Source organism: Nesoenas mayeri, assembly GCF_963082525.1.
Source record: "Nesoenas mayeri genome assembly, chromosome: 4".
NCBI lineage: Eukaryota > Metazoa > Chordata > Aves > Columbiformes > Columbidae > Nesoenas > Nesoenas mayeri.
This window is the reverse complement of record NC_137540.1, coordinates 49,993,461-50,006,297: the sequence shown is the minus strand read 5'-3', so window position 1 is coordinate 50,006,297 and position 12,837 is coordinate 49,993,461. Positions and strand designations below refer to the sequence as shown.

Below are 12,837 nucleotides of genomic sequence, written 5' to 3'. Positions count from 1 at the left end.
TTTTTAGAGGTAGGTGCTCTAGTTTTTGAGTCACATCTGTATTTATAAAAGTAATGAACAACTCTTAGAAGTTCTGATCTGAATAAGTGACTAAAAATGAGGATGCCTTTTTGAAGACTTAAATAGTTCTTCAGGATAGTCTCAGTTCTTGCCTTTTGTTAGACTGAGGTAGCACTACTGTATATTTTGGTATAGTACTTTTGGCCTTAACTGAAATCTGGTCATAGAACACCATGTAAAAGTGAGATGGATTTTGCTATTGAAAGGAGACCATTTCTTCTGTAATTTTTAAATCCACTAACTTCCTCCCCTTCCCTTTGTAATATGCCTATTAGTGGACACAGTTTATCTGGTCTGCAACAGTTTCACTTCTTGTACTGGTGTTTTTAATTCCCTCTGTAGGAAGTCTCCGGTCTTGCAGTTCATCAGACTGCTTTAGTAAAGTGATGCCTCCAAGGAAAAAGAGGAGACCTGCAGCAGGAGATGATTTATCTGCTAAGAAAAGTAGACATGATGGGTATGTCATCTTACCATGAGCTAAGATTGATGGAATATCTAAAGTTGAATAGCTGATATGATCATGTTTTTAAATACTAATGGAAGTGTTATTCAAATTTGCTTGGTTTCTCAATGTGGAACCATAGCCTGTGATTGAACTGTGGGATATTGATAAGCATATTTAGGTTCAGTTTTTATTTCACCTTTTTCTAGTCATACAAGAAACTTGTAGGGAACTTCCTCTTCTTCTACTTGGCCAGCTGTCAAAATAGACATGTGTTTGTTTGTTCCAAAACAACTTCTAAGAAATACAGTGATATTTTCCTCTATACATGTGTAAGATCTGGATTGGGCATTCTCAATCTACAGTCTGTAAGAAAAGTAAATGTAGTTGTAGCCCACTCAGCTCTTGAAGTCGTGCTAGTCATGTTGTGATTTGAGGCTCATCACGTACAGGAAAGGTGAAGATTGCTCAGACACAGTGATAGCCAGTGGTGGAGCAGTGATTTAGGCGGTGCTGCTCAGCTTCCCTCTGGGCAGCAGAACTGCAAGTGGGTTATAACTGTGTGCATGAGCAGTGTAGTCTTTTGGCTTAAGTGTTGCATAGCTGAGACTTCTGCAAGTGTTGAATTTTCAGCATGTATATGTTCAGTCGGTCTCAGTCATTCAGAAACCATCAAATTACTCCTCATGTGCAAGATGCACTGAATTAACATGCACTGCTGGAGAGGGTCCAGCGTAGGGCAACCAAGATGATTAAGGGAGTGGAGCACCTCCCTTATGAGGAAAGGCTGAGGGAGCTGGGTCTCTTTAGTTTGGAGAAGAGGAGACTGAGGGGTGACCTTATTAATGTTTATAAATATATAAAAGATGAGTGCCATGAGGATGGAGCCAGGCTCTTCTCGTTGGCAAACAATGATAGGACAAGGGGCAATGGGATCAAGCTGGAACACAAGAGGTTCCACTTAAATTTGAGAAGAAACTTCTTCTCAGTAAGGGTGACAGAGCACTGGAACAGGCTGCCCAGGGGGGTTGTGGAGTCTCCTTCTCTGGAGACATTCAAGACCCACCTGGACATGTTCCTGTGCAACCTCACTTAGGCGTTCCTGCTCCAGCAGGGGGATTGGACTAGATGATCTTTTGAGGTCCCTTCCAATCCAGAACATACTGTGATACTGTGAATCAGAACGTGTGGGAGTACAGCACTGTACACTTCTGCATGATAGGTGCAGGACTGTCCTCACTTTGAAAAGTGGTGTATACAGCCAGAAAATTTGGTTGCTACTGCGTCAGTCAGTAGAATTGGAGCTCTATTACATTCATGTATTATTTGTGACTCAGAAAACACATGCTTCCTTAAGAAGTATCTTCAGGAAGGTAAAATGATGCATTTTTCTCCTAACTGTCAGCCTGAAATCAAGCTGGGCGCTTTCCTTTTTATTCTCCAGCATGAGTAAGAAAAATGCTGGTAGCCAAATTAAGCTTCCAGTTATGCCTCTCTAACTCCATTGTGTTTAATAGGGTTGCACAATTGTAGCTGCACTGGAATTTATTAAGTGATCTGTTGATGCAGAAGAAGAAAGATTTCAACTCTCCCTTTCACTGCTTTGCATACGTAACACTAGCAAGAACAAAAAAGCAGCGCATGTTCTTAATATTTTTTTTGTTACTCTTCAGGGCTAATGAAATATAACAGCTCAATAGTTTATAGAGAACGTTACAGCTTATTCAAAGATACGCATACAAGATGGAAGCAAAATAAGGACAGAATGTTACTAGAGCCGAAATAGGGAGGTTAAGGAAATAAAACTCCATCTCCCTTTGCAAGACCCTGATAGTAAAACAAAACCACCCAAACCCCCTAGAAAGTTAGACTGTCTGCAAGTAAGACATACTGATTTGTGTAATTCAATAAGAAAATGATGAGAAACTGATTTCTTACTGTATCAGTAGTATATATATAATAATTTTCAAAAGTTTATTGAAAACAGTGTTTGAAGGATTTTTTATTTTTTATATCTGGCTTTCAGTTTATAACTACTGGCTCTAGTCTTCATTCTACGGCTGTGTGAGACTTTATTAAAAGGAAGACCTCAGCCTGCTTTTAGAAGTGGAGGTGAAACCAGATCTGCCAGTCATGGGCCACAGGGAAATATCCTTCTCTGATGTGGTTCCAATTTTTATCTGTCTTCCTTCTTTCTCTGCTTCCCAGTGTATAAGTTTCCTTTGTTTTGGTCCTCAAGAAAACAGTTTTTATTTCAGCCTGACTGGCAATATGAAGTCATTTGCTGAACATTCAGCTCAATCTTGGAGCTCCATTTTCTTTCAAGGAAGGATTTATTCTGATTTGGCTTATGCCCCTATAACCTTCTGTGAAGAGGTTGGACAAAGAGCAGGCTGTCTCCTGCTTCCATGCTTGTTTGTCAGGCAGAGCTCATGCCTGTCATGTTTGGGCTTTGGAGGTCAGACGTCTCAGTTCGTCAAGCAGAAATCAGTCTGAAATCAGGAACTTCTATGGCAGTGTGCTCTCGCAGACGTAGTTATTTGCAACACCATTTCTTTTTATACTGGATGCAGAGAATGCTGTGTACAATAAAAACAGTATGGATAGTGCAATCAATCCCAATTTACGGAATAAGAGGCTTCTAGGCCCTGTTTTTTATCATTCCTTCCATTTTAGAGGCAGACTGCCTAGAAGCTGCATACTAGTAACTCAGGATAAGCCTCCAAGGGACGTTGGCCTGTGTGGATTCTATATTAAGGAAAAAAGAGTAGTCAGTGTCTATTCTTGAATGTCTACTGGAAATGAAAAAATATAGTGTATGCTCTCCAGAAGAGGCTGCCTTTCCTAACAGAGGTGATTTGCCACTTCAAATACTTATGATATGATGTGAGTTTTGTATGTTTGTCAGTTACAGTGGCAAACTTACAGGAGCAACATTAACAAAGAAATTAACTAATTGCAAATGTCCTATTTGCTTGCAGTGCAAAAATTTTAGGTAGTAGTCTGAAGATGACCGAAAGACTGTCATCATTAATGATGCTGTCACAGCTGAGACTGAATGTTGATGATTCCTCTTGGTTTGTCCACATGAAAGAATTCTTTTTTTTAATCTTTCTGTGGATAGTTTTGTTGGGTGATATTTTCAGTCTTCGCTATTTGTGATATGTTCCTACAATATCTTCAACTATGGTAGTAATATTGTTAAGATATGTATTCTTTCCAGAAAGTTTAGTTCAGCAGGGCTCTGTGCTGAAAGGGAAGATGATTTGTAAAGGCTCTTAAACTCATATGCTTTAACATATCTGATACCAGGGAGCTTGTGATAGTCTTCACCCTCACTTCCAGGCTGTGAGTGATACAGCCTCATCTTGGAAGGATTAGTGGAATAATGAGACTGGCTATTGAGGAAAAAACATTTATAGAAACAAATCTAGTTGTTAGTGAAGTTATCTGGAAATGCTGATCTCATATGTGGACTGATTATGAAAAAAAAAATTCCAAACATATTTTTTAACATTCCACCCTTACACAAAAAGAGCTTGAATTCTGTTAGTGTTCGTGACATCACTTTGAACCACGAATACCATGTTTTGGTGGGAGAGAGTTTTCATACCAGATGATATATAATGGGAAGAACTTGGTGCATTCATTTCTGGATCACAGTAAGATTTATCTTGCCTTGGAGAGCAGCTGTTGGAAATAAACAGTTTAGCACACACTCACCGGAACATAATGACTTGAAGACTTAGTTTGTATTTTCCTCTCGATATCACAGTCTTGACTTTATTGTACTTAGAACTCTCACAATGTAGGATATTCTCAAATTTGAGTTAAAAATACATTTTCAGTACATTGCTCTTCCATTGCTATGTTAAGAGTCTTAGGAAAGGTAAAGCAAGTTTCATGTGAAGATTTTTGTTGGGTAAGAGTATAGTCCTCAAAGTGTAATTATCTAATGCTATGTATCTGTTACACAATCTCCAGCCAAATATTGGCTTTTTCCTTATGGAAAAATGAGTTGTATAATGTAATGTCTTCTTTCTGATAGTCTCATTAAAAAAAAAAAAAAAAAAATCTATTCCTTATTCCAGAATTATGCTGAGAGCAAAAATCTTACCGTAGTGGAAATTTTGGCCTTAGAAAGAGGAAAACTAGGAGTATTTCTCCACTTCTCTGTTTTCAATCAATTAGATCTAGAGTCTAATTTATCCTGGATGTGTGTATGGACCACATAATGGCCTATTAACATGAAAAATAGATTTTCTTTATTCAGTAATAAGTTCTATATAGTGGAAAAATGTAGGTTTTGAAAACATAGTCAACTCACTGTTAGTAACATGGCTAAGTAAAATGGAAGTGTACTAATGCTGGAAGTTTTCAAAACCTTCATTGTTAAGAGGTTTGTTCTGTTGTTTACTAACTGGTTTGGCCATGCTCCATGCAGGCAGCCTGTGTTACCAGCTGTCATAGATGCCTAGACCTCGTTCCTTGAAGTAGAGATTTTTAAGTACAAGTATATTTTTCCCTCTTTCTATACGTTTTCAGTGAATTTCACTTAATGGTTCTTTTGAAACTTAAACTGGACTTGTGACTATCAGCATTTATGCTCTTATACATATTGCTCCTTAAGTAAGCCAGGCAAAGTTCAAGACATTAAATTAAAAGTTTAGAGATGATTGTAAGTCTTTAAATAGGGAGAGATAAGACACATTCATTTGTAAAACCTACCAGTCAAGTAAATCTGTCCTGAGGTTTGCTTTAGACAGTCTTTATCATGCCTTGCAAATCTTAAAACATCTCTCTCCCGACCCCCACCTGTTTCTACTACAGTATTTATGAAACTATTGCTAAAATCATAATTGTGAATGAATAGGTAAGGCCTTAAAAATACTTTCATTGTGCTTCACCAATGAAAATTCTCAGCCAAAATTTTGAATTAATGGATTAGAATTAATAGAAGTAGTGGGGCACATCTTCAAATAGAAGTTTGCGTCTTTCAAAATATAAGTAATCTGAAAGCAATTAGTTACTCAGTTTGAAGCTCAAACAAAATTAGATAAAGGTTTTGGATAAGTTCTGGTTGCATAGAAACAAAGCTGCTGTTGGTAAATTTCTTAATGTTTTCATTCAGTAAACACTGACCATGTGAAATGAGCAGGCTGTAAATCTTTACAAGGGATTAACTTTTGACTTTTGTACACTTTTTTTTTCCTTTTCTCAAGTACATTTTTTTTTTCTTTTCTCCCCTTGAAAGAGCTATTATGAGCTTTCACAATCAAGAGAATGTTTTGTGTGACCTAAAGACCATGCTTTCACTGATCTCAGTTTGAAAATTCTGGAGCCATGCAGCCCAGAGTTGCTGCTGTAGTTGGTGTAGCTCTGGCACATTCCAGCAGAGCTGAAGCATGCGCAGAACAGGAGTAGATACCCGACTTTGAAGAGAATTACCATGACCTTGTTCTTTTTGCTGGAAATGACCATGTACTCTTTGGATCACTTGTCTAGTCACCCCATAATAGCTGGGTGGAATTTTCATGCTTTTGCTTTCCCAGCATATCAGTTACGAACAGAGTAAAATAATCTGGAAAAGATATGGATGATTATGTATTTAAAGAAACATGAAAGGCCTAGACACTCAATTTTTAAAGTCAGTTTATTTACATCTAAAATTATTTTGTTTACATCTACCTTCCAATTATAAACTACGTTGTCTCATCTTTATTGCAGGGATATAACAATCCCCTAGCTAGTAAGAGTATTTCAAAGATAATTTTAAAAATGGATGATATTATTAGTTATTAGGTCATGATGGAGATACATGAAGTTTTTTTTCTCAGAAATACTTGTAAGTGTGGTTAAGTAGTTAATATCACTTTTACAAAATCTAGGTAGATCAATCTCATGTTGCTTTTTCCCTGCTCTGTCCCACATTCCTTCCTCTCTCTAGTTAGTAAGATGGCTGTTAGAAAGAGATGCTCCTTAAGGGAATATTGGTTATAATATAAAGAAACATTTTTGAAGTCTGTTGTCACTGTCCTGACACTGACAGTGCCATGCTAGACTAATAACAACTATTGTTTTTCAAGTGAAGATTTTTGTTTTCTGAGTCACTGTACCTGCATGTATGTCTCATCTGAGAGACAAATATATACTCTTCATACTTTTTTTCCTTGCTGTTCCTGATGGGCAGCTTGTCAAGGTTCAGAAATGAAAGGGTAATTTGAAACACAAAGGCTTGGAGTTCGCTGTTGTCCAGTAGTGACTGGTATAGCAGACACTCTGGGGAAAAAGTTCTGCACACGCCTTTCTAGCTCTGATGATGGTGAAAAACACCCTTTAGCAATCCTGTTCCAGTGTCAGCATTCTCTGACAGTGGTACAAATTCTGGTACCAAAAGTACCAGGTGTACTCATTGGCCCTTTGTTTTTGTTTTTTGTTTATTTTCTCTCCTCCAGACTCTGAGCAGTATGTTCTTTTCACTTCTGGTACGTAGCTGAAACTCTGCAGGTTCCTCTTATGGACCATCAATGCACAAGCAAATTACCAGACTGTAACATGGTCAGTGTAACAGTTGTCCATCTGTTTCAGGCTACCGGTGCTGGTCATCTTGAGAAAGCTGTGAGCTGTTGAGGTCTTGCTCTTTAAAACTCAGCCCTGTTCAGTAGATGTTCAGTGCTCCCAAAGTATTCAGATATCTACCCTGTGCACTGTGGCCGTTTGTATTTGTTTGTGTAGCAAGAGATACTGTCCTTAGTGCAAAGACAAGACGCATCATCTTGCAGTATGTACAGAGAAATTCCAGAGATATGAGAAATAATCTGATGCCCAATGTCTCTGACAGTTTGTGTTTTTCTCCTGTGAGCATACAGTTCTTGAGACAATAAAATCTCTATTAATGATAGCTCAGAGGACACAGTCTTTGGAATCACCTTTACCCCATGCTGCCTTGTTGGGCTTGCTGTGATAATTGAACCAAGTTGTCCTAGGCCATAATCTCACACACTTTTCTGCTTGCTTGCATGGATCTCCCTGCTCATCTCGCTTCACTGAGCACCTCAGGGATTAGGAGTCTCTCACTAATAGAACTGTCTGGTTTGGCTAGACTTGGGGGAGAAACTCATTTGGTGTTTGGAGTGAGCAGGGAGGTAACAGGCTTCATCTACGTACATGAGAGATCACTAATACCAGATCTGCATTGGTATTACTTGTTTTCGTTGTATTCCTTTTCAAGTGATCCTTGTCTTGCAGAATATGTGATCTGCTAGAAGTTTCGTTAGGTTGTGAAAAAGGCATCTTGAGATTCATCCAGCCAATTTTGTTGAATGGCTTTATACTTCTGACTGTGTGTAGTCTGTTTTCATTACAAATGTGGTATGATGTCACCTGCACTTTTAATGAAAGTCTGGCTAATTAGCTTATAGCAGGGACTGGGATAGCTCAAGAGTATATCCTTTCTGATTTTATTTTCTGAATTTGTGAAGTAATGTATCTTAGCATCACAGGTTGGAAGTTCTGTAATCAGTTCTGGTTTCTCAAAAATCAAACTCTAGCGGTCAGATATTGAGCTTTTTGAACAAGGATAAGTTTGAGGCCAGAGGGTTTTGCTTGGAGTTACTTGGCCGTATGCTGGACACATGGACTTGCTAATGATTTTGTTTCCCATGATTTCTAACCAATTACCTTAGCCTTAAGCACAAAAAATGACTTTCAGTCCTGTATTGGTCCTATGAAAACTTGCTATGAGTAGATGAAGTGAATGTATAAAAAGCGCTGGTTTTCTCTGTTCTTGTTCACCATTCCTCTGACACATAATCTTATCATTGGTGTCTTGGTTCAGGCTACAGTATTTAGCTCTGCAACTTGTAGATGCAGAAATCCTTTTTTTGAAATACCTGGATGACCTAGAGCTCTGTCAAGAATTTTGTTTCTTGAGGGTTCCTTCCTAAATCCACTGTTCACATACTGACAGCTGATGTGCTGATGAGTTACATGCACAAGCAGGCTAAGGCACTTGGTAATCATCCCTTCATAAGAAAAAACATTGAGTCATGTGATGAATGTCTGTCTTTGGGAACCACATCAGCTTTGCATGCCCTAGGTTCCAGCAGTGCTCTTATAGACTGATAGAATAGAGATGTTGACTAGCTCCTGCTACAGTTTTCAACTTGTTATTCCAGTTGGTGTTTGTCACATTTGTTTGCTACAAAAAAGGGGATAGTGAATAATTAGAATTTTGCCAAAGTGGCAGAATGCCTCCTTTCTTTGTATCAAGAAATTGTTTTGATTCCTCTGAATTCAGAGTAGCCTAAAAAACATTGGATAGATCTTTCATAATCACAGTTCATTCTGCAAGTATAAGAATGTTAAGTTATCAGACTTGAGGGGTTTTTTTAAATAAAATTGATCCAACTGGCTTATACCTTCTGTCTTAGTTGTTTACTTACTGGGCAGTGCTGTCAGACTGTTCCTTTGCAACTGCAGTAAAGCTTATACAAAGTAGGTAATTCAAATAGAAAAAAGTGTTTTCAAAGTGGAAATAACAACCCTACAAATTATAGGTATATGGCTATCCATGTTTCTGAGATGTGTGGCTGGCGTTCTTGTGCAGTATTTCAGTTTTTTTCAGATCAGTGTGTTTCATTACAGTGTTAATATTCCTTTCCATCTTGGAATTTCTTAAGACCTGATGTGTATAAGTGTACTACTCCTACATTTATACAGTCCTATAATTACATCTGTCCCTTTGAAGGCAACAGCGATGCTGATGTGGCCCACGGTGAAAATGAGTTTGACACCCCTGCTTTAAAGGGACTATGACAATAAACATTTAGTTCTCTGAATTACTGTCAGAATGATCTGTGTGCTGTTAACTTCTGTAGCTCCTTATAGCTGACAGCTGGGCTAGGTGGAGGACAGTGGGATCAGTGTACTCCAAGCTTCTAAGTACAGACATCTTTTACTGCATGTCTTTCTAGAAAGACAAAATGGTGATTGAATCAACTCCAAATCAATTTAATCAAGTTGTTTCAGAGTTCTCCTTGAATCAACTAGCCACTGTGTTGTCCTCCCCCAGCAGAGTTTGACCCTGCAACTGGAAGGACTGTGTGTTTGGAACGCTGATGGAGCCATTCTTGGCTGCCTCCTTTAGTCACAGCCACGTGTTGCTCAGCTCTGCCCAGCCTGTGAGTGCAAGCTGCTGCAGTGGTGCCAATGGCTCAGAGAATGTGCATGCAGCACTGAGCAGCTACTTGGCCTGCTGAGTCTCTTTCCTCTAACAGGCACAAACGGGATAGTCTTTGTTTCAGAGAAGTCTAAACAGGGTGGAGTAACTCGTGAACTTCTGCTGTGCCTTCTGTACTTTAGCTGTTTCAGATAACAAATTCAGGAGAATGGTACTGAAGTGTTTCCTGAGTGTAGTTAAAATTCTTTACCCTTCTTGTCAAAGGGGAGACCATTACCTTGCCGGTCATCTCTAGGGGGAAGAGGTGTTATTGATTGAGGTTTTCACATTACTGTTTACCCCATGATGAATGAGGCTCCCTGAGTTATTGTCAGTGAGGATCTATAATGTGTATTTGTTTTAAGGAAGGTTCATGTACATGGATAACAATTATGCATCAGTTGAAGTGTGACAGACTGAGCACACACAATATTTAGGTTCAGTGATTCTTACACTGTTAAGCAGTATCCCAAAAGGCTGGATATGTGGGCAAAATGATGGATAAACTGGTTCATGAAAGGAAAAATGTTGCTGCTTAGAGTGGCTGTTGACTAAAAGATTGCTTTTAAAAAAAAGATTAATTAATTACTTGTTTCTCTTTCTTTTTTTTTAAGTATGTATAGAAAATATGATTCGACTAGAATAAAAGCAGAGGAAGAAGTCTTTTCAAGTAAGAGGTGCTTAGAGTGGTTCTATGAATATGCAGGTAAGGATGAAATGTAAATTTCCTCCTAATAACAATTTAACCTACACTGGAATACTGAGCTTTTCCAAGACTGAATATAGGGGTTTTTTTGTTGAAGTCTTAAAGAAGCTTTGCTTATGTTCTGTGTAGCGTGAAGTTGAAGAGTTCAAGGGGCAATTTTGTCTTTGTCTCTATTCTATAAAAAGAATACAGAAGCTGTGTAACTTAAAATACTTTGGAACACATATACTTTACTGTTCAAATCTGTTTATAGTCAAAGCTGTTCTTCTGTCCAAAATGTTGTAACCTCTCTGGCTTTAGAAGTTCTGTCATCTGCCATGTTAGTCCTGAATAGTACGGAAGAGAAGTGTGTCTTTAGTTAAACAAAAAAAAAATATATATATATAGAGAAGGTAGAGGAGGTAGTAACATTAGTTTTGTTCCTGATGAATCTGTTGCTTATGGTCCCCCAAAAAAGATGTGAATCAAGTATCCCAAACTAGTCTTGTCTTTATATAGTTTTCCATCACGAGGTATAGGAAAGATAGACTGAATCATTTATTCTTGCCCTTGTGTATGAAAGTTTTCTTGAGGCATTACTTCTAGGATAGTTAATTATGATCTGCAGTCACAAGGAATGATCCATTAATAGTGAAGTTGGTCATTCTCTTTGCTTTTCTACATGTGTTTTTCTGAATGGGAGAACTTGCAGTATGGAGAAACATGATCTAATGACTATAAAGACCAAAAGGAAGTGAAATAGGTGATTGACAGAGAAAATAAGGTCACCTTGCAGTTTTCTGATGCCTTGGATACGTTGCTCACAGCTTGTTCTGTCTTGTCTACTTACGTGTAATGAAGAGTGACTTAATTTGATGTAATAAAATAATTTTTTCTTCTAATGAAATGATATAAACTGAATTAAATACTTTGAGATCTCATTTGTCTGTGGCAGTCTGTGAGAGGAGATTCAGACGAATTCAAGCAAAATCTAACCTGTTAGATTCTCGGTCTTTCTGACCAGCTTGATTTATTTTTTTACTCTAGCAACAGGGATAACTCATTTTTGTCAGGACTTTAAGTGAAAGAGAGGATGAAAGGAAGGCTGTATCTGAAAGAACTTTCGGGTTTCTGTTGGATGCACACATCAAGATAAAACAGAAAAGCAGAGAGTATAATTGTTTACAGTATTAACTTTCTAAAAAATGAATTTTCAAAGAATAATCTCATTTTTGTTCTTGCTTCATTAGCCTTCTCCTTTATGTATGCAGACAGTTGACACTGTTTTGTGAGGGTTTTTTTTGTTGTTGTTGGTTTTGTTTTGGTTTGTTTTTTTTCCCTAGGGTGTCATTAGGTTACAGAATGAGTCTTTTTAAAAGACTGTTGTGTACACTCAGAACTGTGAGAGGATGTAATGAGAAGATGGGGAAAGATAGAATGAAACTGTGTTATTTCTAGAATAGTAGGTCAACTAATAATAAATCATAGATTGGTCTTCCCTTTATAAAACCTTTTTCTTGTATGTAATCTTTAGAGGCTGAAATGCCCATTTTCACCCAATATAATGTTTATTTTTCCCAAATGAGCCCTTTTAAACGTGAGTAAAATAATGCTAATATAATAGTCCAAATACTTAATATATACTTAAAAATATAATTGTACACTACAGTTCTTAATGCCTACAGAGTTTTTTCAATAGAGTATTTTAGAAGTTACAAATATCTTGATTTAACAGGATGTTTCAGTAATAGTTCATTCTAATAGCATCCATGTTTGGAATATTTTTTTCCTTTTAAGTTGGCAAAGAAATAGCTGTTATTCATGTCTTCCTTCCCTCTGCAGTTACTAAAATTCGGATAATGTGTAGCCGTAGTATGGCAATGTGAATAAACAGAAGCACAAGATTTTTATTTTAGGCTATTTTTTTGTAGATAACATTATATAAAGATAGTATATGAGACAATAAGGAATGAGATTCTAGGAATGATAATGTCTTGCATCCTGTATTGCTATGCGTCACATTTTAATGTGAAATCTTGTGATAACAGTAGAGATTCAAGCCAAGAAATTAGTTTCATTAAGCATCGTCCACTCATTTAACTGTGGTAGTATTATGTGGATGTTCTGCTACTCTTAAATGCATTCCTAAAGATCTTATTCATTTACTCTACCGAGATTATCTCAGTAAATGGGTAGAATAAAGGATGTTGTCAGGAATGAAAAGCTGTTTTACAGTTTTTCTGTTTCCAAAGGTGAGATAGAGATTTAAGCGTATCCAGGTATGATAGTAAGTGTGGAAATATTTATTGCATGTCAAAACAAACAAAAAAACACCTGTATGGAATTTCAGGTTGTACTGTGTGATTGCATTTCTCTTGTGCTGTAAAGGTCACACTGTTTTAATTTTCAGAGATGAGTAAAATGCATTTT

General features: G+C 37.4%; 1 protein-coding gene across 6 annotated transcripts in view; it reads left to right on the top strand.

Annotated features, from left to right (window-relative positions):
- The window catches only part of DCUN1D4 (defective in cullin neddylation 1 domain containing 4), a 42,060-nt gene that overhangs the window by 17,396 nt on the left and 11,827 nt on the right, over positions 1–12,837 (top strand). For 5 of the 6 annotated variants that reach the window (XM_080344240.1, XM_080344242.1, XM_080344239.1 and 2 more), the window contains exons 4-5: positions 403–517; positions 10,337–10,428. In XM_080344240.1, coding sequence (XP_080200366.1) covers positions 403–517; positions 10,337–10,428 — 207 coding nt within the window. The remainder of the gene's footprint in view (positions 1–402; positions 518–10,336; positions 10,429–12,837) is intronic. The other variant, XM_080344243.1, reaches the window with a different exon arrangement.